Below are 25,745 nucleotides of genomic sequence, written 5' to 3'. Positions count from 1 at the left end.
AATTAAAGTAAATGGTTGCATTAGCTTAAAATCTAGATTCAAACTGGCATCAAAAGATTATTGAATTTGCCATAGTTGTAAAATTAAAATTTTAGAAATAATGCATTTCCGATTCTAAATCTTTAGACGTTTTGTACATTATATCAGACTTTCTAATGATTAAGTTGAAATGTATAAAATTGCATTTAATCGATAAGCTTAAAGTTACCCATAGAATTATTACAGCTTTAAAATTCTACAAAATATCCGTTTAATAAGTTAAGACTGGAAGATGTACTTTGCCTATAAAATTCTTAACCCCTCTTTGTATTAATTCTGAAACTTCCGAGACATTCTATATTACTGCAAAAGATCTCAAACGGTAAATTCAGTACAATTAGTTGGTTTTTCAAAATTAAGTAGAGGAACGTTTAATCCTTATGGTAATAACTGGCACCTTTAAGACAAATGGATTTCAATTGATTTAAAATCCTACGTTCTTCCCGAGAAATTATGAAAAAGCCATTACCTCGATCTGTAGAGATTTCTATGAATGCGAATTTTCCATTCATTTTAATATTGCGTATGTTATAACAAAGTTTGTTAAAAACAATAAGATTTTAGCAAAAAAAAAAAAAAAAAAAAAAAACTCATTTTAAGTAGATTCTTTGCACGGACGCGACTTGAAATCGACAGACATTTGGTCTAAACTTTAAAATTCATCGCTAATATCTACCATCAAAAAATAGCTAAGTGATGTCGATGATTGGAAGTAGGCGAACAAGAAAATTAGCGAAAACGATATAAATGTCACCACGATTTAGATCCTATCATTGGAGCACTCATTTGCTAGAATTTAAGTGGATTTAAATTTAAAGGGAATGGTTTTTAAACGAAATTTTATAGGAAAGCTTCATTATATACAAACTGCACATATTATCCATAAACTAACTGCGAGATTTAGAACTGCATTGAGAATTCCTCCAATTCATTTTATAGATTTAGAAAAATTTAGAATACAAGACACCGGCAAAACCAATGGAATCATTATCGCGAGTTTTAATTGCCAAAAAAATTGCAGCTTAATCGGGTACTACTAAGCCTAAATGTTGGAGATTGTCTTTGGAAGTTATTAAGTCTAACACAATGCCTATCAACTTGCGTTTCTTCCAAATTATTTCAACTAACTGAAAGTATGCTAACTGTTTACTTATGGTCTTCAAATTCCAGAGCATTTTGACTTCAATGGTGATCAGGCATTGAATTCAAAACGTCTTCAGGAATTTAGAGGACTGTCTGTTGACTGGCTAGCACAGCCCCTGACAGTCCTCCTTCGCGAACTGAAGTTCCAAAATCACCAACTATCGTAAGAACTATTTAATCCTAAAGCGAATTTACTAATCTAGAAAATTAAATTTGTTGCAAATCCATTTTTTGAATTCTTGGAAATATCTGATAAGTTTTGGTACTAGCAACCGAATTTCCTTATAAACCATGTCGAAATGCAAAGTCACGAATCTGAAGATTTAAAAATCAAGTCGCCAAAAGGTAGTTTCCTGTATGCACTTTAAGATTCGCAAGTATATCAACTCACCGATTTTGCCTGCTTGCAAAATTGGAGAAGCCTATATACATTGTTGTTCAGTTTATTTTATACCGATTCAAGTCAACCGGAATTAAATTAGTTTACCTACCGAATTTAATTTCTTTGAAAGCTTGCATTCTTATAAGTCCAGAAATTTCAGAATTCTGTGGGAATTTAACGTCTTGCCACATGACAGTCTTGGTTTTTAAATTCAAAATCGACTTGCATGCGGATAAAATTAGGAATTCAAATTACTGGGATAGAGTACCATTACATTGACTGGTGGGCGGTAAATAAATAACTGTTGGAAATAATATTTCGACTTAACTTTAGAATAAGACCACGATACAATTAAGCCATGTATGTAATGGGGATGTGGGACTTTGAATATAATTCGGGTTTTATAAAACAAGACATTCAAAATACTGCAGAATTAATGCCATTACAATACGATATGAAAATGCTCACGAGAAAACGAATTTAAAGGCTGTGTCTTAGCTCTTAACCAGACAAGTACCGTCATTGAAAATGCTACATAATGATGAGCGCTACATAATCATAGCATAAAATCACGGTATATTACAATAAATATTTAATCTGTTTCGTATTCAACTAGGAAAATACTCGCTAAAATAAACAATTGCTTCAAAATTAAGATATTTCGAATATTTCACACTACTACACGCGTCTTCTGAAATTACCGATTCCAACACTTCGTTTTGTGATGCATTTTGATCTGATGTTGGCCACTCATCGCGATCAAAATGCTTCCATCAAAGAAGCAGAAGGCAGTCCAATAGCTTGCCGGCGTAGCTATAGGCCACCTTCGGCTAGGAGAAAATGATTAACCTTGCAGAATTCCGATATGTTCGGAAGATGCAGAGAATTTTTTTTTTTAAATCACGAAAATGTTCAGAAGTTTAGAACTTATCTATGCAAACTAGGATAGGCAATAGAATAGTATAGGGGGATTACGGACTTGTCTGGTTCAAGCGTTTAATTTAGATGAGAAAACTATCAACTTTCAAGGGATAATTTTTACATTGAGGGGCTTCAAAATATCCAATTCATTACATTTAAACTAGGGATTAAATACTAATTGGAGGCGATTATTTTAAGTGAATCACAAAAGCTATTAAAATGAAGCACTAGAAAACAATTTTAATAGATTTAAATTAACTAAACTAGAAGTAAGCGTTTAAGTTTAGAATGCAAGAAGAAATTTTCATTAAAGCCAAAAGGAATTGGGCTTGTTTTGGAGAATTGCATTCAATTGATGTTAACCTTACTCAGCGAAATACAAAATGCTTAGGACTGTTGAAATCCATTGAAACGCTAAATGCATCGTTAACTCGCGATTGGGGACAGCAGGGAAACTACCCGAGCTATTTTTAATTACGAAAGTAATACTTCAAATTAAAATTCTAATTTCAGCGATTTGAAATTAACTTTAAACGTTGGCATTTTCAGTTGCATTGATTTACAGATAAATTTTTAATCTGTCTAGAATTCCATTGAAATCAAATACCTGTCATTTAAGTATTGGACTTCCTTTGTCACGAAAGTCTAATACGGGAGACATTTGTGCAGTTTTAGTGCTACAGCCTTTATTTGTAGATTTGTGAAGTTAATCATTTTAAAGTTCATTGTAGAATAAAGTTTAGAAAGATCCTACTTAAATCATAAAAATCTCCGAATATAAAATTAGTTTCAGTTCCTTTTATTTGTATTTTCATTTGAAGCCTTTAACCATTGTAAAATATTATTTGATAACTAAATATTCAATTGCTTACCTAAAACTATCAACCATTAAGCTTAAAAAATGTCTCAGAATCGATTTATCCCATACACCGTCCAGTCTGAATATAAATGTACATCAACTTTAATATTAAAATTAGAACAATGCTACAATTACAAGGCTAAAATTAAATGAATGTAAATATTCCAACAATAAAATTCATAATCGTAATATAGAATTCATCAAGACAATTCAGAACAATCAGAATGTTAAGCAAGCAATATTTTAAATTTACAAAGTCAATTTCAAAGTTGCAACAGAAGACTTCAATTAAAATAGAGGGAAACTTCAATGAAAGATTCTTTATAGTCCCTTTATAAGTTCTATGAATGTAGATGCATTAACAATGCTTACATTAATATCCAAATACGCGATTCAAGTTATTCCATATATAGTAAAAATTCTCTTAGACTACGTTTGATTAAATTTGCATGTCAAAAATTACGGCAATTTAATTTAAAATAGAAGTTATCGGAACATTCCGTAACCAGTTCGATATTTAATAGAAACTTGACATTCAAATGAGAGAGTTGTAAAAACCTATAAAATTTAGCGATATCCGATCATGTGATATACCGACCGGAGCACGAGTAGAAAGGGTTTCAGAAAAGCCTTTTGAAAGATAATATTACGGCTGCTTTATTTACTAAATTCTCGAGTCTAATAATGAACATTTTAGTAAACTTTCTTGGGGAAATTATTAGATTAAGACTAAAGGAATTTTGATTGGAATGATTCCAGTTCCTCAGAGTATAGAACATATAAGTTATTTGCAAGAAAATTAACATCTTTCCAAATTCAATTCAAAACCTATCAAGTTTTGTTCGATGCTGATTTTGAACGAGTTAAACTACAGACAGTATTGAATGATACAACAGAAAAGTTTGAATTTGAACCTTTGGATTTCTTTCCATTCGGATTTTTTTTTTAAGAACTACATTTCGCTAACCTACGTCTAAAGCTACCGACAATACATTTTAAGATGAACAATTTGCGCTTATTGTTTAGTCGAAGCGATACAAATTAGAATTTTAGTAGACCGCGAACTTTCATCGGTGGAAAAAGTCTCAAGATCCATATTAGGATATATGCAAATATTCGTATGATTGCGGTAAAGTCGTTTTAATATTTATGTTGTGTACTAGCATTTAAATGTTTTGGAAAAGTCACTATAGTACACCAATGTATTTACTACATTTAAAATAAGATTCATATAAACTTGCAACATTAGCAAGCATCTACGCTTAAATCTATCCTCACTTTGTAGTTAGATCTTTAAAGTAGAAATTGCATTTCACTGGTTCAAACTCGTTAAACAATAAACGGGCATTTAATTTTAAGAATTGCTTCCCCACTTAACGCATCATATTTAGAGATCACCCGCTGTTTTCCCATTCAAGATTATCCTCCAACCCATACCGTTACCACGTTAAGTGCTAGTTCCCTAGGGACCGATACTTTCCGCTTAGACCGCCGGTCCCAAACAGCCTAGACGGAAAGTAAACAGAGACCAGCACATTAACGTGTCAGTTTCCTTTCCAACCTACCCATCCTTAAAGCATTATTCTATCGTTTCAGCCATTCGTAATAAACCAGTTAAGAGCAATTTCTAACTTCAATAGATCTGAAAACATTTTGTAACTCGTGAATCAATCAACAGAATTTTATATAAGAATTTAGTCGTTCTGGTCTAAGCTTACACTTTGTATATTTCACAACGTTATAGTCAGATTTTAAAGAAGTTTAATTCTAATGCCATTTATCGATGCATTTTTATATTCCTTAAGCTGAAAAATTGCTGAAGTTTAAACCGTCATTTCTCAATTGAAGATGCTAAGATTTTAAAAGTAGTGCCTGACAAATCTAAGAATTATTTTTACCTAAGGAAATCTAAAAATTTTATAGGTTCTTTTGAAATGGATAACCCGAGGAAAATGATCATTTTAGCGAAAAATAACCGTTATCCAGTTAATGTAAAAATTGGAAATATGAAAGTAATTTTTGCCTCATACTTAATGAATACTCGAAAAACGGTTAAAATAGTTCGTTTTTCCCTTCAAACTTAGGACGATGATGAATTCAATTTATCTTTCGGAAACATCGAAGATTTCAAAAAGATTATCTGCCAATGGATCCGGTATGGAAAAAATTTGAAGAGGTTCTACTTTTGACGTTAGTTATATGCAAGATACCGTTGTAAGTGGGAAGTGCCAATCATTAACTAGTATTGCCATCTAAAAATATCGCCGAGCATATTAGATAGAACTTGACTAAATTAGCGACACATCGCACGAATGATAAGTTGGTCGATACCCTTCTTGCGTACAGCCGACCACTCCGCCACCACTGAATGTAGCAGTATCTACAGGATCAGATTGTCGATACACTAACGGAACTTCGGGTGTTATGACCGCTGAAATATGTTAAGTCAACGAATATTCAGAGAATGTTACTTTGTTAAATTTAATATTTAGTTCGTAATAGATGGGCATTAATTTCCGCAACAAATCGTGAGCCGGATTTCGAACACGCGACTTGGGCATATGTCAGCACCAATCTAATTGGTTAAGGAAGATATAGCTCCCGGTATTTTTGGCTGTTTTATTTCAAATAATTCAAAATTAAGGCATGTTGAAAGGTTAAATTTAAAGTCTAAATAATTCATAAAGAATTTGAAAACTCCGATACTAAATACATTGAAGTTTCCCTGCATAATAGAAAAGGTTCGCTTAAAAATGGCTTTAACTAAACTGATAGTTATCGTATCTCCAGAAAGATATTTATCGATAAAAATCTAGTTACTAAAAACATTCGTGTGGTTGGGTTCATCCGACAATTCATGTAAAATAAACAAGTACTGTACCACAATCATTCCAAATTTAATCCATGGATATAGAAGTACTTCAGTGCGAGTTTTACCATCTAGCTGATTAGATCATTTCAAAATGTTGAAGACTTGATAAGATGCAATTTACTAGAGTTTGGCAGATATAGGTAATCCTTTATATTCTTCATACTTTATGAAGTAAATCCGCCAGAAATCCTGGAAAAAATGGCATTTGGTGAATACATTGAACGTAATTAAAGTTAACTATTTAAACTATGGTCAGAGTGACTGATAAGAATGCAAGAAAATTAAAGTTAATGCAAAGAACGATCAATACAGCTACCATAAAATCTGATGGAATGAAAGACTTCTAACAAAGGAATTTATTCTAAAAACTTATCGTCGGGAAAAGTTTAAAAAGCAGTAATGATCTGCATTTTCTTGCATATACTGTCGAGTATATAACGAAATATTAATCCGTCCCTCAAAATGAAAGCGATAGAAATTGTCAACAGTAATCAATGCGTGGAAAAATTGTCTACTGATGGAATGTATTTTAAGATTACAGCATGAAGAGTAATGCTTATTGGATAATAGGTATGGTATTTGGTATGGAATTCAAGAATTTCGTTGTTGCGTTACACATTGCGTTAGTACATTCCTTGCCAACTGCAGTTCAGAAACTGCATTTTTCGACCTCAAAAATGTTTGAAACAGATTCGTTAAAATCCCGGATTCGGAATTTTAGCGATTACAGTATTTTATAAATAGGGCAGGAGGAAATAAGGCTTTAAATAGTCTTTAATGACGGGTATTGACAAAATATTCGGGGATAGAATACTATTGAAAAGTTTTAACTCCCGAGAATTAAAATTTATTATAGAGGATTAAAGACATCTCGCAAATATAATTTCTAGAACCTTGAGATATTAAACTCCGGCTGTTGTCTGTCAACCGGGTCTTTCATTCCATCAAACGCCAATAAAGGATTTATTTTTTAAAAACTTGTACGCCAGCCACCAGTAGCTGCACAAATATACACCAATATTTTCATGTACTTTAATTATTCTTCCACCGTCTTTTGAATTTGTTGGTAACAGTTACCATTAGTAAAAGGATTTTACTTTCGTAATATAGCTAAAGAAAAGTGTGCTTGGTTTCTTACCTTGAAGATTCTAGTAGATTCCAGCTTTTCCAGTTTCACGATTGGACTGCTTAGATTATACTCAGTAAGAGTTTTGATGTGGAATGGCAATTCACAACCGCCCATTCGCAATCGATGTAGAGCAGCAGTTTGAAGCTATTCTAGTTTCTGCAAGAGATTTAAAAACAGCATGCAATAAACGATTTTTATTAACTTTTGTAGTAAAATAAAAAGATTTAAAAGATAAGAAAAAAAAAATTTAAGATATTCCTTTGATAAAACGGCTGGTAAAAAGAAAAAAACATTTAGAATATTTTTGTATGTGTATTTGCTGGATTCGCCATCTCATTTTACAAATGCAAAAAATACGACAGTAAATATGTCATGCCACAAAGCTGATGATCTCGGAATATAATACGCAGAACAGAATTTAATCGCCACTTATTTCACAAACTTTTGTTTTGCATTTACCTTTCGTCATCGATTCTTCAAGCAACACATTTTTGAAAATCAATGCCCTTTGATTGGAGGTCAAAAAGACAGCACAATAAATTTCTGGTTACGAGTCTAGGTCGTTTAATAGTTACAAATTTAAATTTAAAGCTCGTCTCGAAGATGAGTCAAGAATTAAAATGAAGACTAGACATCTTCGTTTATTGTTTCGTTCCGCTACGGCATATGGAATTCTTGTACATAAATCTTATACTGAAGATTTGAATCGTGAAATCAACTTTAAAGTTAAGAACGTTCCGAAGGCAGTCTCGAATTGTTAAATCTTTAAACTATTAATGCTACAAAATCGTAGACCGTTCTCCGAACTCGAGAGCATTGTTGGTTTGCTTTTTTAAAGCATCTTATTTTTGTTTTCAAAGAATTCTTTACATGTTTAGCAATTTTATCGTAACAATAGTTCATCCCTGTATTCTTAGAGATAATGACACAATTCGCAAGTTCCTGTTAAATGGGAAAGATACTTATTAGGAAGCGGATAGCAACTTTTTAATAGAAATTCTAACGATTCATATGTTACGACACTGTTCCCCATCATAACGACAGACTTGGAGGAGAGAGTTCACTGAACATAAAACTCAAAAATTCTAGAATTAAAAAAAATTACTTACTAAAAAATAGGAAGGCTCGCATTAACAGGTAAGTCGACCTCCTAACACATTTGAAGAACTGCTCCGTATAATAATAAGCTGAATAAAATAGCTTCCCGCATGCATATCGACTAAATAGACAAAAATATCATAAAAAGTGAAACCTTGGCGAATATAATTTTGTTTTAAAGTGTTTTGAATACCTTATAACCAATCAAAATGATCCTAATCGATATTTTTCTATCTGGCAAATTCATTTGCATTTTCTTTCATAAATTTAGAACCATCTGCATAAAAATAATTCGCTCCGCACCTTAATGGCATGGTGGGTGAGGCGATGCTTTGATAAAAAAAAAAAAAAGGATCGTTGATTCGAGATAGGATGTTATTGATGATTTTTGTTGTTGTTGTTTATAATGGCACTTGCCATCGACAAGCTCGCTGACGATTTTAAGCCAAGGGAGCGTCTCTTGTTTTAGTAGCGCCAACTAGAGTCAAGAATTCCTCTTAGCTACTCACGCATCACATTCGCTTGCACAACCTCTTTTTACATGGGGGGGCTTCATGCATCTCCGAGATAGAACAGATGAAGAACAACCATGCCCGAACCGGGACTCGAACCCAGGACGCCCAGATCACTGGGAATAAGTGCTACCCCTATGCCAGGGCACCGGTGATGATTTTTGTAGGCAAGCATGATACATTTTAATTCAACCATTGTCGGTTAAATGTCCATATGTAATGTGACATGCTTTGGTGCTTACGGTGGTATCATTTCATCATTTGACAATGGCTCTAAATATCGAGGTTCGATCCTAATTAATCCTCAAATATCAATGTTCGTTTCAATAAATGGGATTTTACTTTTGAACTTGGCTAATGAATGAAGCTTATTAGTCACGTTTAAACGATACATTAATGCATTAAAATCCAAACAGTCTTCAAGTAGGTTTAAAACGGGATGTAAATTTAACCATCCATCTCGTTGTTCAATATAATTTCCAATAATTTGTGAAATTTTAATAACATTTTGAAGTTTTATGAATTAACTTCTATATAAAAAAAACAGTATTAATTTCAGAGTGCAAGTCAATTGATTCTATCTTACTCATTTCATCTCTCGGTCTTTTTTCATTGTGATATTGTACCATTTTGGCTTTCTTGCATAAGTCAACCATCTAACTCTCCGACCCGCCCTAAGGCACACGGATTTAAACCATAAAACTGAATGACCGGACCGCCGCAACAGCAATTGGCGGGAACAGCAATTGGCTTTCGTGCATAAATAAAACGGCCTAGTAAACGAGAAGGCAATATTAATCAAATTAAATTAATTTTCACAATTTATATCCATTTTTTTAATGTTCAGCTATTGTTCGTTTACTTGATTTCTTTTATTGCTTTAAAATTAATACAACTAATTTTTATCTTAACTTTAGGAATTATGGACATTTATACGTAAAGTCCTTGTTATTCAATGAATTTTTGAAACTTTTAAAATAAACACTGACCCGCATATGGATATTATTGCCTAGAACTCGCATGCCAAAATTCATGGATTTAATTTTTAAGGTGCCTTGCAGCTACCACATTTGTATTATGTATTATGTTTAATATTCATTAGACGCCTTCTTCTTCTTGCGTACAGCCGACCACTGAACGTAGCAGTATCGACAGGATTTGTTGTGGCCGACTGCTATCTTTAGCATTGTCCATTCTTGCATTGACCGATTTGTGAAACTGACATTCTCTTCGAGGTAGACCATCCTTGCATTGACCACTTTGTGGCCAATTACTATCCTTCTTCCTTATCTACAAACTCTCAAATAGTTGATATAAAACTGACAATTTTTGACATCATGTCCTTCAGAGTTTTAAGATTACCTGGTACCATCAGTACTGTACTTAAGTCATTATTTATAATTTTCAGATTTTTCTTAACTCCGAGATTTCAATACATTCCTTTAAATAGTGGTAAACAGTACCGATTCCCCCACAAATGTATTTATTTTCCTCATTCTTCCAAAACTTTGGAAATATGCAGGAAATCTTCCATGTCCTATATAATTTGAATTCATTAGATGCCTGTTCGGTATTTGATTGATCTAATGCCGGCTAAAAACAAAGTAGAATGCTAGCAAAGTTTGAGACAAAACCAACAACGGGTTTTCTGTCTGTCGGTCTGTATTTTCAGAAACATGTAAACGCGATAACTCAAAGACACAGTGATTTAAAATATACCAAATTAGGTATGGAATTTTGTGACTACAAGTGCAGTTTCGTATCAAATGCGTTTTTCGAAATCGGTTGGGAGAAACGCATCTAAAACACAAATTAAATTTTTGGATACTATCACCTGCATGCCAGGGATTAATCGCCAAATTCCCCTTGGTTAACACGGTATAGATTCAGTAAAAATGCTAAATTCACATCAAAAGGTTAATATTTCGTACCTATTGTTCGCCAATGTTATGCAAGTTATTCTCTGGGATAACACTTTTATTAGAGAATATGCGAGAAAGTTTTTGTTAGATCACTTCCGCTGGTTAAATAACTGTATCATATGCATTTATACAAAACTGCGTGGCCCGCTAGGTTGCAACTTATATATATAATTACATTTACTGATTTTAATTTTTTTAAGGCATGCAGAGACATCAATTCTCATTCGTGTGTTCTAAACCCGCTTCTTTAAGTTGCAATAAGCGCAAACAGATAAAAATTGTTTCAGTCTTTAATGAATTATAAATTTCATTATATGTTTAATATCATTTCTAAGATTAGTTTTATTGTACAATTCTGTTTATTAATTTTTAAATAAATTAATAAACAGAGCATGCTTATAAGGAAATTCAACAGACATTGTATTTGGCTATGCTTCCGAATTGGGTAAAAATGTGACACAAGCATTATCATTAAATGGATCTATAGCGTGCATAACTACTGCCTAATTAGAGGGATGCTTCTAAACGATGCAATAATTTCCAATGAATTCCCCATTTGTCTTTATTTCACTGAAAGTTTATTGCTCTGTTGAGTCTATTATTGACTTTCCAGCAGGTTTTTGCTGTGACACAGAATACAACTCCATAAGTTATTCGCTGGTGCGGCGTGGAAGTTTGGAGAGGGGAATGCCATCTCAGAAGTCGTCCTCGTCATCTAACCACGGTTCAAAATTAGGATTTCCGTTCCAGAATATCCCTAGTGTAGCTTTAAAAATGGGTCGTTAATATAACTAAACTAAACCATAAGTTTTTCTGTTGTTCTGACTATGTTCTTTTACCAGCTTATTATTACTATCCATCTCTTCTAGCTCCATAATCTTTGCCAGAGATACAATCTCGTCGAACCACAGACACTTTCTCAAACCCCTCGAAGTCGCATTTGGCAACGTTATCTTGCCACACCTTTTCCCATGTAGATATAATAATTCTCTCCAAACAAGATTGATATAGCCCAATTCAGCATGTGACGTCAGGGAGTCCCCATCACTAAAATCTCTGTAAAAAATTATCCGTTAAGCAAGTCACTTTTTTACATTTTGTATTGCTATTTATGCGAATCACTCATTGTGGGAGGTGCTCGTAAAGGCAGGTTTGACGAACTTTTCTATCACATTTCAATGAGAAAACACGACCCTCACCAAATTCTCTTGTCCTGCCTTTTTTTTTTTTTTTTTTTTTTCGATTTAATTAACTATATACTTTACAGTTCTACTACGAAAAAAAAAATTTATCAAACAAGTTCTAAACATAGTGCATGAGAAATAGACTTGATCCGGCGTGCGACGTCAAGATTCCTCGTCATTCATTATGCAAAACATCGTTAGCTAAGCGAGTCATTCTTTCACATTTTTGTTCGCTCATTTTGCTTGGTTTGACTGCATACGTTATAATCAGTATAAGCACTTCCGCTTATAAATGAATGCCATGACTTTTGAGTTTGCCGTTTCTGCCCTTTCTCCGCGATATGTTAAGGGAAAAGTTGAAAGTAGTTAAAGATGATACACTGTCTAAGTATAAAAGAAAGTGGACGAGAGAACAGTTCTGGTGGCTCAGAAAATATTTTTAATTTAGGAATACAACTATTTAAAAAAATATGTGCCATTGCCCAACTTACAAAAATTTTCAACTGATAATTATTAAAATCAACATTTCCCTTCCAGTATTTTAATTCTTTCGAATATTCCAAGAAATTTTAATTTAAGTAATTTAAAATGTCATATAAAACTTTGAAAAAATTATCTTTATTATTTGAAATATGAGAAAAAATATATCAATATTCAAAAATTTTAATATTAAATAAATATTGGATTTTCATTTATTTTTATGAAAATAAAATAATGTTTTCTTTATAATTTTTAATACTTTGAAATCAGATTTGGTTACTCTGCCTAATCGTGATGAAGCATCAATAGTAATTGCATCAGAATATGCATTTTTAACAATTTAATTTATATATCATCTCAGACATCAAATAAACTTTTGTGGATTTACATCATAAAAAAGATTTAATTGATTTTGATATATTAAATTCATAATTTTCAAATTTATGTAAGAAAAGATTCGATGATATAGTGTAATAATGCATTGATAAGCTATTATAGTTACCATTAGATATGAACATTTTCCCTCATTTTGATGGGGGAAAAATTTTTCAAAATTTATATATATATATGTGTTTAATGATATTAATTTAATAGTCATGCAAAATTTTCCTGATTTTTGACTATTTCTTTTTTTTTTGTCTAAGTTTCAATAACAAATTACATTGATACCTTGAATTTCGAATTGTTTTCATTCTTTCATCAAATATTTAAGTCTTCTTTCATTATTGAAAGTAAAGGGAGAAGAATTCTATTTAATATCAGTGTACTTTATAAGATAAGTAAAAAATAAATTTGCAATACTGCAAAAGTTAGAAGAGAGATAAACTGGATTTTAATAACACTGTGATATTATGAGACAGGTCTCTATTGGGAAATTTCATAAAAATGAACAGAATATGTGTATTACTATTAAAATAATATGGTTTTACTGTCTGGCAATTCAAAGTAATCCTGAACATGAAATTATGTATATGCAATTTAACTGAAATTAAATATAACTAATATTCCCAGTGAATCAGTTTGTTTCCAAAAGCATCTAGTACACAATAAAATACAAATAAGAAAAGTGATTTATTAAAATCTCAATATGATAGCAAAATACATTCACTGACTAGTGATTTTGAGATACATCAATTTTTTACAACCTTCAATCCCATAGAATCAAAACAATGCTAACAGGTAAAACTATGCAGAAACATAATATTAATTTTACCACTATTAACAAACTATATATTGCACATAACATGCTGCCATAATTAATCACATTGGACGCTAAATTTTTTAAATATATATATCACAAGAAAGCACTATTTTTTAAAAGAATATATAAGGTAGAATGTAATTCTTGTTAAAATGTTCAGCTTAAAAATGTTTTTGTTTTATTTTGATCATTTTAAACATAAAACAATTTATACACAACCAGCAAAAAATCCAATATATATTAATTAAAAACATACATCCTAATTTTCCATAAAAAAATAACAAAAATATTTGCTAACATGTATCTGAAATTTAACAGAATATGATTATAAATATTTTTATTTTCATACTGCTTCGAAGAAAATAACCAGCTTTTCTAATAAAGCATTATTATTTAGAGCTACCACAAATCTAAAGCAATAAAATTTTGAAATTTTAAATAGTTTAGTATGAGAAAATAATACTTAGAACACATGTGAGAATGCATTCAAACAGTACATACATATGAAACATTCATATACATATTTTGGAAGTTCACATTGTTGCCTAATATTTAAACGAGAGGAATGTTACAATATCACAGGAATGTTTTTAGAAAACTAACAATATACATGAAGTTAAACGAATAAAATTTGGAAACGAAATTCTACTGTTTACAAACGCTTTTGAAAATTATTAAAGGAATTAAAATTCATTAATGTAAAATCCATTTTCATTTGCAATCTTCAAATTTTTGCTTGCTTGCTCTCTTATCAAATAATTTACATCTTGTACTCTAATACTCAAGACTAATTTAACAGATTAAGCTCCTAATTAAGGAATGTAATTAATGGTTGAAATACTTGAAGGTTGTTAATACTTCACCCCTCTCATCAAATGAAATATTTGTAGGAACTTCGAAAAAACTAACAGAAATCTTTGTGGTTTTTTCTTTACAGTTTTGATTTGAATAAGAATATTAATGAATACTTTCACTTGAATGTAAGCACATAATTATGCAATAATATTTGTGGAACAACACATAACTCAAAACATTTATGGTAATGATGAAAAGAAAATAATGCACTGTATCGACATGAAAAACACAATGCATAGTTTTATGTAAATGTTTGGCTTAATCTATTGATCGTTACTTCACTAGCTGATGCCAAAGGGGCAAACTGATTTTTCAGCTCTGGCAGAGGGCCATCTTCATCCTCATTTTCTTCATCAACTTGCTTCTCCGATTCATCGGGATTCATGTCATCTAATGCCTAAAGAAAATGTATTCAGAATTAAATTAAATTTTACTGAAATACAAAAAAAAAAAAAAAAAAAAAAAAAAAAACCAGTTTAGATAAATTTAGGTATCATGAGGAATTAAAAATATGAAATTTACATAATACAAAACATTTTTTTTATAAAAATAAAACATAATGGTTATAAGATTTAATGACACTACTTTTAATGCTTGTTAATTATAAAAGAATTTTTTTATATAGAAATACCAAGCTTATTTGAAATTAAACAACATTTAATGTTCAATAAACATGGCTGTAGTGAAGTCAATTTTTTTAAACTACATAATTACAAAATGCAGAGTTTTAAAGAGAAAGTATATTATCTAATGAGAGATATATATAAAATGTGTTGTTATATTTAAATTGCAGAAACCATATACCATTTTTCCTGACATATTTAATAACAGTGAAATTAAAACCAAAATATTATAAAGTAAAGCTGTGGAAACAAAGTAAAAAAAAAAACTATCAAAAACAAATTTGAAAAGATAATGAAATTAAAATGTTGGAAGCAGAAAATCTAATATTAATTTTTAAAGTTTCACATAGAGAGCGACAATCTTTTATTTCTTTATTTTATCACATTCACATTACAGATGCAATACTATTTCTTTAGAACAATAGTTGTTTTTTTCCTCTCGATAATCTTAAAAACAATACTAACGGCAAATACGAATGAAAAGTGATAAAAGAACACAAAATATTGAATAAATTTTTAACATTAAACTGATTATCAATGTGACAAGACTTTTAAATGCGATATATTTAACTAGATACCTAACACACCTCACTAGATACCTCACAGAAATATAGGTATGCTTGAATGTTTGTTACGGATCTCAATTTAAAGTTTCCTAAGACTAAAATTTTAAAATGATATGAATGGCTAAGATATGATCTAAAATCAAACTAAGTTGAGACTGATTTGTACATTAGTTAAATTTCCCTAACCAAATTTTAACAATTGCACATTATATACAAGAGGAGCAAGTCAGAATTGAAATAATTAACAGTGCATCTATAATTGTGAATGTCAATAGTAAAAATATAGCTCTAAACCATTCAATGAAATTATATCAATATGAGCTTTGAACAAATTACAATAATTTAATTTATAAATAAATACTAACAGTGCTAACAAGTTGTGCTCCTGCAGGATCCCATTCAAGTTCTTGGGAAGAAGTAGACCGTAAAGGTGCCATTTCAATTGAATCTGGTGGTGTACCTACATAAAAAACAAAATGCTTAAGCATATTTTAAAGACTTCTACTGGGTCATAACTTTTTATATAGCTAAAAAAAATTTGTGAAATTTATTGCTCCATATCTAGCATTCCCAAAGACTGAAACTGATAAAAAAATGTTTAAAAAAAAAAGCTTTTGTCATCAAAACTCTTTAGGGCAATGTAAATAAGGAAAGGTAAACAAACAATTAAAATGTACATAAGCAGTAAATTTTAGTAAAATTTTAAAATAAAAGAGAATATTCTAATGAGATTTAATTTCTACTCACTGTAAAATGAAAGTTTTGTTACTTATAGGAATATGACATTAGTAATTTATTTTAAATGAGACAGTTGTTGATTCCTAAATTTATTTCACAATGAAGATCAATACAAATTCAAATTAGCATTTGTGGAAATTATGTACTTACAAAGCCTTTATAGTATTGATTTCAAAGGGTCAGTTGAATACTTTACATGTCTAATTGAAACAGTAATTGAAATCAATATTCATTTAAAAGCTAAATTATAAAAACAATTTTTTTCAAAATAAAAAAGGATACTTTTGAAAATGATTATATAAGATGAAGTTTTTAATCTAACAGTAGTATATTCATAAATGTAAAAAAACTTCTGACTTGAACATTGGGAGAGAAGACATTTCCCATAAATATAATATGAGGTATGTTATTAAAAAATTATATTATTACATATTTTATAACATTTATTTTTCTTGGTTATCAATTACAGCATAACTTAAATTTAAACAAATAGAATAACAGCATATAATATTTATAAAATTCCAATAATTTAGTGGAAAATATATAATTATATTAAATTATGCCTGGGAAATAAAGAAATTAAAGACATTGTTTACATGTGTAAAACAGCTTCATAAAAAGAATATTAAAATCAAATATATTCAAATGGTTAATATATTTAAGATAAATATTCTTTAATGATGTAGTAAACGAGAAAAATTAATAACAAAATTAATTAATGCAGTTACAAACAAATCTTTACATATCAAACTTTAAGATTTTTTGCAAAAAACCGATGTACACAAATTTCAATATACAAACATAGATATAGTGAATATTTTCATCATTTTCAAACTAAAATCAATTACGTATTGTTGAATTTTCAATATTAAAAAAGTTTAAAAAATTAAATTACCAAAATAATTTATTTTTTAAATATTTCATTTCAACATCTTTAACTAAATTTAACTTCTTCCCCATGGTTAAATGTTTCTATTTAAGGGAAACAATAAGCAATAACAATCTAAAGCCATTATTGAAATTTAAATTAAAATTTTCACACCTACTTAGGAAGGGATTTTTAGAGAAGAGGGTAAGAAAACATATGGTTCTCTGTGAATTACTTATTTATATTTTTGTTAACATCTTTCTATGTCTGAGAATTAATACGGCAGAAAGAAATTGGCAAAAAATTCATATTCTTACTTATGAATGAAATCAATAATTGCTTTTTGACAATTATTCATAAAAAAACAAGAAAACAAGTTAAAAAAACTTTTTATGTGATATTTTTGTGTAATAAATAAAAGCAGTTTTTTAAATGAACAAACTAAGATTCCTGGAAAGAGATCAACACATAGCGATTACATACATAAAAATTTAGTAATGGTTCAACATGTTTAAAGCTACACTTTCTCCAGAAACAAATAACTTTACAGCGAACGCATAAACATGCATGTACCTCTGCTGATTGGTAGATTTCGACCATTAGGTTCATTTGGTATAAATGTTGATTTGCCAAAGCTCACTGCTGGAGTATATGCAGGTGGACTATCATCAGGAAAGCGTACCAATGGTTGGGCACTCTGTGTATAATCATCATCAGGTGAAAAGCTTACAGCTGAAATAATAAATATTCTGCAATCAATGAAGTTGGAGTAAATTTGAAATACACAGTTATATAACCATTAAACAATTGTCAATAACAAAACAATTCTTTTTAATCTTTTGCATATTTAAAACTACAGTAGTTAAATTTAATATTCATCATCCTTTTTGTATTTGTCCCTCTAATTTAAATAAAAATGATTTAATTTCCTAAAATTAAAATATATATATATTATAAAACATCTAAAGAAAATTGAGAAAAAAGTTGTGAAATTTTTTTTTGATATGAAACCAAATTAAAAAACTAAAGAAGAATAACAAATAATCAACATAAAAGGTTAATTCTAAGAAAAGGCTGAAGAATAACAAATAATCAACAAAAACAAAAAAATTCAAATTTCATAAATAACAATTCTGTTTTTTTAACAAAGATACAAATTGCTATTTTGAATAAACACAAAACGTAGAAAACAAAATGCTTTTAATGACATATTTGGAAACTTCATCATAAGTATATGACAATAAGTCTATATTATTGCACTTATAGAAGCCTAAACAGAACTTCATGATAATTTACAATTGCAGAAACATAAAAATCTAAGATATCTAAATTAAAATAAAAATGTTGAAACGTAATCTATTGTATATCCAACTTTTTTTATTTACTAACCTTTTCCACTACGATCTCCACTGACTGTTCTCCTTTTGGTCATCTTATAAATGTCATATTCCTCTCCCATTCTCATACGTTTATGGCGCCGCTGAATGCGGTAAATGTAAAACATTAAGGCTAACAAAACTATTATTAATAGGACACCCATCACAGCAGCAACACCTAAAAAATTATTATTTTAATATAATTATCTGAAATAAAATATGATTCTAATTCTAAAAGGAAAAATATCAGACATATCAGAAATAAATGCCCAGATCATTTGTTATGTTTTTTATAAATAGAGTATATATTTAGAACATAGCTTTTCTAAAAACTCAACTTTATATAGAACTTTTTTATTATTTGCAAGTTTTCAAGAAAATGCATAAAGTATAATGCTTATTTCATGAATAATTGCAACAGAAAAATACAAACTAATACTAGATAAAATGCAATATAAGAATTTTGTGAGATTTCATAAAATAAATACAAAATTTGACCCTATCTTTTACAGATATTATCAATTAAAAGCAACTCACGATTGCTTGCTCTGCTGATGCTTTCAAGTGGTGTAATAGCCATATCTGAAAATATGCTTTTATATTCAGCAGTAACAGGTGGATCTGGAAACCATTCTGGACCTTGTATCTTTCAAATAAATAAATATATAAATAAAAAAATCAAAACCATAAATCATGGATACAAATAAAATTAAACAAATTTCATTAGACACCAAAATAAAATAAGCAGTTTAAAATTGTAGAACATATCTAAATAATTAATTTGCTAAATAGGAATAAAGTGAAATAGACATTTTGAAATAGAAACAATTAAAAAAACCAAAAATACAAAAACATATATCTTGACATATAAAGACAAAAAAATATATAATCAATATATTTTGTTTTAGAGACTACCCCATGGAAATCATTTATATAATAAGAAGAAAATTTAAGAATAATACTTTCCTTTATTATTTGAGAATTTAAACACAACAGTTTTCTTTAAAATTTACAAATCAAAATATAATAATTAGTACAAATGTTATAGATAAAAACTATACAATGAAGCTATTGAAGCAGAGAATAATTGAGATTTACTACTCATTCCATGCTTTTGTAGTGATTTTATTCTATGCACAAATATTTTATTAGTGCTATAAAAATATTTTTAGTGGCTCAAAATGCATTCTTCATATACATACTTTTTTTTAACTTTTTATTAAAATAATAAAGGGCAAAAAAAAACCATTATTAAAAACATATACTTGATATTAAGAGGGGATGTTAATTAACACTTATAGCAGTAATTATTCAAGCGATTAATGTAAGTATAAAATCACATAGCAAACATGATAAGAAACATTGTGACTGCTGTATCTTATAATGTCTTAATCAAGTATTTAAGTATGACAGAAGTTTTTGCAAATTGATACTATTTATAAATCATCATTTTAAGATTAAATAAAGTATAAAAAATTAAGCGTTAACAATTTGATATGATTTTTTACAAAATTTCAGAGGTATTTCTTAAAGTAATTTCAATAATTATCTCTATTTCATATATAAATAATACATGTAATCCCAAGTAATTTTATATTATAATATGCACAGAGAGACAGTATATTGTAGATTTAATAAGACGTTTTATATTAATTTAATGTTAATCATGAGGCAAATAAATATAAAATAATGATTATTTAGCAACTGTTTTCAAGGGTCTAAAACTACTTGATTTTTATGATTAATATGTATGCAACAGTGCAAAAGACAATTACATATTAAGTAAAATCTTATGCCATTACAAATAATAATTACAAGAAATAATGCTAAATTAAGTATATTATTTTAGCTGAAAGTAATACTGAACACAACATTCAATTGGAAACAAATTGCCTTTAAGAAAAGTAAACTTACTTCTGGTGGAATATTAGAAGGTAAAGTTGCAGTTAGTTGAGACAGTTGAGCAAAAGCAGCACATTTTCGTTCATTTACAGAACCGTCTACTTTTATTTTGTCCAATGAACCTTTCTGGTAACCAAAAGCTGTCTCAAGTGGTGTTAGTACAAGATTTCCAAATTCAACTATTACATCTGCCATAAAAATTAAAACCCTTTACAAATACATTAAAAACAATCTGAATAGTAATAATGAACTTGTGACAGCATAATTAAAAATACATTCTTTCATTTTTTTTTACAAATCAAACAAAAACTAAAAACTATTTTCAATTTTTGAAAAACATTATTTGAATAAGGATTCATAATACAAATTCAAATTAAAAATTTATAATTATTCACAAATGAAATTTACTCAAAGTTTACAAATAAAATTTGAAAAAAGAAACCAAAAGTTATTTTCCAATGTTTTATTTTAACTTTAAGAAAAAGCACCCTCCTTAAAGAAGGAGGATGTTAATGGCAAAATAAATTTTTTTTAAATTTGCATTAGTGCAATATAAATTTTTATCATTGGTTTCAATTAATTATCTTGCCTCACTGTATTACTAACCACTTTACTAGTTATTTTCATAACATTATTATTCATTTAACAACCAAACATTAATAAATTCTTCACAAACGAGCATAATTTTAGATACTTACTTGAAATACAACCTTTGAAATTTTTATATTCCTGACTCTCAATAGAACTAGGCAAACCAGCAACATGCAATGAATTTGATGTTCCTTCAAATAGCACTGTATTTGTATCAATAAACTGTATATATGGGTTATAATTTTCTCCATCAACCTATAAAATCACAATAAATTAAAAAAAGGAAGAAGATGTAAGCAATTTTCACTACAAAATGAAAATAAACTCCATGAAAAACAAATTTTAATCTTATATAAGTTATAATTATATTTGTAATTAAAAATTACAGAAAAATAAAATAATTCATCACATCATAAGTATTGGAAATACTTATGGTGAATAAACTTTCAAACGGAAAACCTCATCATAGACATTTTTTTTAATGCATAATGATTCCTAAATCTTAATTTGTGTGGTTATTACATTTGAAACGCACACGTTTTAGGTCAAGAAGCAGGTATGAAGAATCATGAGCATATATGAGTCATGCATTAACATATGGATAAATCAAAAATGCTTAGGTCACAAATACTAAGTTTTTTCTCAAATTAAGTTTATATAACCTTAACAATATTCAATTATTTTCTGTTTCACAACTTTATCATTCAGCATTCATATCATTATATGTCCCTTATGTTCAGAAAGATTATTTATACTGCATATTATTTCATGATGTAGTACTTTATGTAAGATTCAAGTGTACTCACTATCAATGTCACAATTCCAGACTTCCATGTGAAATAAAACCAATGTCTATTATTATCTGACCATGTACTCAAAGTCTTTGCCCTCCTTCGCACAACTAAGAAAATATGGGAAAATAAAAGCCATCAAAACACATCTTTTTCCAAGATTTATTACAGTTTTTTGAAATAACTGCATTATTAAAAAAATGAATTAATAAATACTGAATGCAAAATAAATGAGAAAATATTTATACCATTGTTCGATAATTTTTCCTCCACAAACAATGTGTGATCATCAGAAATTCCAAACAAAATGTATTTCCTAAAATATAAAAAGAAAATTAACTACAAGAAGAAAAGTAGAAATAAATGGAAACAGAAAAAAGAAAATTCAAAGAGTATTTATTACCTTACATGAAACTGAACAAGTAACAGCACAAGAGATGTAGAAGTAGATGAATCTGTGGAAAAAGCTAATCTCACAGCAACATCATCTTGCATTTCCAAAGTTACATCTTCATCATCATATGCATATGTTAAAGTTGTTGTGCCATCAAAATTACCTCCAATATCTAAAACATATTTTAAAAATACAACAGTCATAATTGGACAAGATTTCTGAATAAATAAATCAAAGGATCTAAATTAAATCATAAACAATAGTAACATTTTGAAACAAATAAAAATTAATAGCAAATACATAAAGATAATTATAAATAGACTAAATAAACTAAACATTTCAAGAACTTTGAAGGAAAAAAAAGAGATGCTAGGCCAATGTACAAAAGGAACTATTTTTCAATCATTTATTCTAAGAATTTCCATGAATATAGTTTATATCATCACCAATGCATAATGTTAATAAACAAGCAGAAAAAGAGAAAGACATTAATATATACTTCTTACACTTGTGCCATACAATTTTTATTTTCATATTTTAAAGCCTTTTCACTCTTTGTTTTTTAAAAAGAGATCTATTTTTATATGCAATTCTTTTAAAATAAATGACTTTGAAATTGTCTCATATAACAAATATATTTTATTATACTCAAATTCAAAAATGCTTCATATTAAACCAGTATCAACTTTACTTTTTTTTTCTTTCCACAATCAAAATTTCAGGATTTTATTAAAGAAACTGTATTTATCTGCTCAATTTTCATTCTCCAGTATCAAAGTAACAAATATTTATAAAAAACTGCAGTAGGCTTTCCTTCTCTTAAAGAAATTTCTATAAAATACATATTTGTAAGTAAGGAAAGTTCAAGAGAAAGTAGCCTTTGAAGTGAGCATCTTATTTTTTCAGTAGTGTCAACTAGGACCAAGAGTATGACTTAGCTACTTCATGTGTGACATTCACATGCACAACTCCTATTTATGGGGGGGGGGCACATTCACGCACCTCATAGATAGAGCACAGAAGAACAACCATGCCTGAACTGAAACTTAAGCTCAGGATGCCCAGATCATGGGGAAGACGGGCTACCCCCGTATGTCAGAATGCCGGCATAAATAAAGTACAGTAGGCAAAGAAAAGATAAAGGAATAAAGATTAAGAAAAAATATATCAAATTAAAATAAAAAACAATACACATGACTAAGAAACTCATCACAGGAACATATATTTGACATGAAAAATAATTGCATTATATATCCGTGGAATTTTATTACTGGAGAACAATTCCTCCTTTCTTATGCAAATGAAAACTACAATCATTTTAAATTTCAAACACTGTCAAACACTTGTTATAGCATGCTGCATTCTATAACAAGAATTAAATAATTGTTAAAACGTAATTTGAATCTCTGGTAAATGTTTGTTTTAATGTCTAGATAATTTATATTTGAAACTCATTATTTTCAGTATCCTATTTCAAATACAGATGAGCACCTTAAACAGGAAATAACCTTTCTGACATGCTTCTCCAGTGTATGAAGTTAGTGAACAGTCACAGGAAGTGATATTTTCTCTCCAATGCTCTATACAGACACCCTGATTTTGACAAGGATGATAATCACACATCATGGTACAGCCAGGTATGAGAATTCCTAAGGAGAAACAAAATAATTTTAAACATTAAAATATATGGTAAGAAGATGGAAAATCAAAATACAGGATAAGTGAAATGTGTTTATTTATTAAAATAATTTTCATTCTGCTAATGTAACACATTTAACATGTGTATTATCAGATTTATCTAAATTAATGAAAATTGAAAAATATAAAATTATTATTATTTTTTGGAAGGGGAGGATTTTGAAAAAGCAAGGAAAAAATATAGAACATACAAAGTATGAAAAATTCTCAATGCATATCTTGTAATAAATAATAAAGGAAACGATATAACTTCACATTAAAGCAATTCTAATATATTTGTTTTTAAGACATAAAAAAACACAATTTCAATATTTTTTTTAATGTGACCAAATTTTTTCAAAGCATTCTAGTGATATCTAGCAGATAATTCTAAATAGAAAATTCCAAATTATTTTGTTCTTCCAATATAGAAGAAACAAATTTTAAAAAATTGCTCAACAAAACAGATTATACCAAACCAATGCAACTATCCCATTAAATTCTCTCAGCATGTAAGTAATCAATTGTACTGAAATATTCTATTTCATGCTTATTTTGTTTCAATATATATATATATATATATATATATATGTATTTGTGAAAGATGGTTACAATGTAGAGTCCAGAATAATTGCTTTCCCAATTTTCAATCTGAAGGATAAACTTTAAGGCATTTAACCTTTATTCACATGCAAATTCATTGTGGATGATAAATAATATTCTACTAAATGTCATACACACAGAACTGAATTTTTTGCAAAACTAAGCTCATATAAGAAATGACTAAAAATGCAAGACCTGTGTGTACTTTCATATTTTATCTAACATACACATCATAATTTAATAAAATTTGGATAAATTATTTTCAGTTTTTTGATCTTTCACCCTTTTTTTGTAGCCATTTGTATAGAAAAGAATTGACTTATCCTGCAGAAATGCGATACAAATTGTTACCATTTATACTTGTATAATCTAACACGTTTCTTGAAATTTCATTATCCTTAATCCTTAATAACGATTTTCATTATTTATTTAAAAACTATGTGAAATAAAAAAAAGCATCAAAATCATGAACAACGATTTCCAAAGTATAAACATTAATTGAAATAATTAATAATCTAAAAATTTATATCCAAATTGAAATTCAAAATTAAAATATTTAAACTTTCACTGAATATTTTTATTATTCAGAATTTTTAGAACAATAATGATTTCCAACATGCAGTTACTTAACTTGAGCTTATAAATATCATAGAAAATTAAATAAATATGAAAATATTAAATTACCATATTTTTCATCAGGGTTAGTTGTTGTTGCTGCCTTTTCAAGATCAAAAGTTTGATTACCAATCATGAAACCTTGAATGCATCCAGCAAAACCACCTTTTGTAAGATTTGTTTCAGTTCCACTACCCACATGGCCTAAAAACATCTCACTGTGCTCAATTGTTCTATAAGTACCTCTTGGAGGGAAAACAGTTTCTGGAAAGAAAATAAAGATAAAAAGGGATATGTTAGAGTATAAAAAAATCCTGCTTCAAATCCACATTCAAAATTAATATGTGATAATTTAAATTATAACTCACAAAAACATATTTTATACTTAAAAAAAATTATGTAAC

The 25,745-nt window shown here is 28.9% G+C and overlaps 1 protein-coding gene and 1 long non-coding RNA gene across 6 annotated transcripts in view; both read right to left on the bottom strand.

Moving 5' to 3' along the window:
- Positions 1 to 3,586: 3,586 nt before the first annotated feature.
- On the bottom strand, positions 3,587 to 8,591 carry LOC129963737 (uncharacterized). The gene is made up of 3 exons (XR_008784008.1): positions 8,455 to 8,591; positions 7,355 to 7,501; positions 3,587 to 6,405 (listed from the first exon to the last, which is right to left on the bottom strand). It is a non-coding gene; the product is annotated as an uncharacterized LOC129963737 (long non-coding RNA).
- A 5,002-nt stretch (positions 8,592 to 13,593) lies between these two features.
- Positions 13,594 to 25,745, bottom strand: part of LOC129963051 (axotactin-like) — an 85,527-nt gene continuing 73,375 nt past the window's right edge. For all 5 annotated transcript variants that reach the window (XM_056077076.1, XM_056077073.1, XM_056077074.1 and 2 more), the window contains exons 22-33: positions 25,411 to 25,605; positions 23,955 to 24,095; positions 22,456 to 22,618; positions 22,301 to 22,368; positions 22,068 to 22,162; positions 21,369 to 21,516; positions 20,683 to 20,858; positions 19,306 to 19,414; positions 18,782 to 18,946; positions 17,966 to 18,124; positions 16,152 to 16,246; positions 13,594 to 14,994 (exon numbers count right to left, since the gene is read on the bottom strand). In XM_056077076.1, coding sequence (XP_055933051.1) covers positions 14,839 to 14,994; positions 16,152 to 16,246; positions 17,966 to 18,124; positions 18,782 to 18,946; positions 19,306 to 19,414; positions 20,683 to 20,858; positions 21,369 to 21,516; positions 22,068 to 22,162; positions 22,301 to 22,368; positions 22,456 to 22,618; positions 23,955 to 24,095; positions 25,411 to 25,605 — 1,670 coding nt within the window. In that variant the 3' untranslated portion in view covers positions 13,594 to 14,838. The remainder of the gene's footprint in view (positions 14,995 to 16,151; positions 16,247 to 17,965; positions 18,125 to 18,781; positions 18,947 to 19,305; positions 19,415 to 20,682; positions 20,859 to 21,368; positions 21,517 to 22,067; positions 22,163 to 22,300; positions 22,369 to 22,455; positions 22,619 to 23,954; positions 24,096 to 25,410; positions 25,606 to 25,745) is intronic.

This window comes from Argiope bruennichi, chromosome 3 (genome assembly GCF_947563725.1).
Source record: "Argiope bruennichi chromosome 3, qqArgBrue1.1, whole genome shotgun sequence".
Lineage (NCBI taxonomy): Eukaryota > Metazoa > Arthropoda > Arachnida > Araneae > Araneidae > Argiope > Argiope bruennichi.
This window is presented reverse-complemented; position numbering and strand designations above follow the sequence as displayed.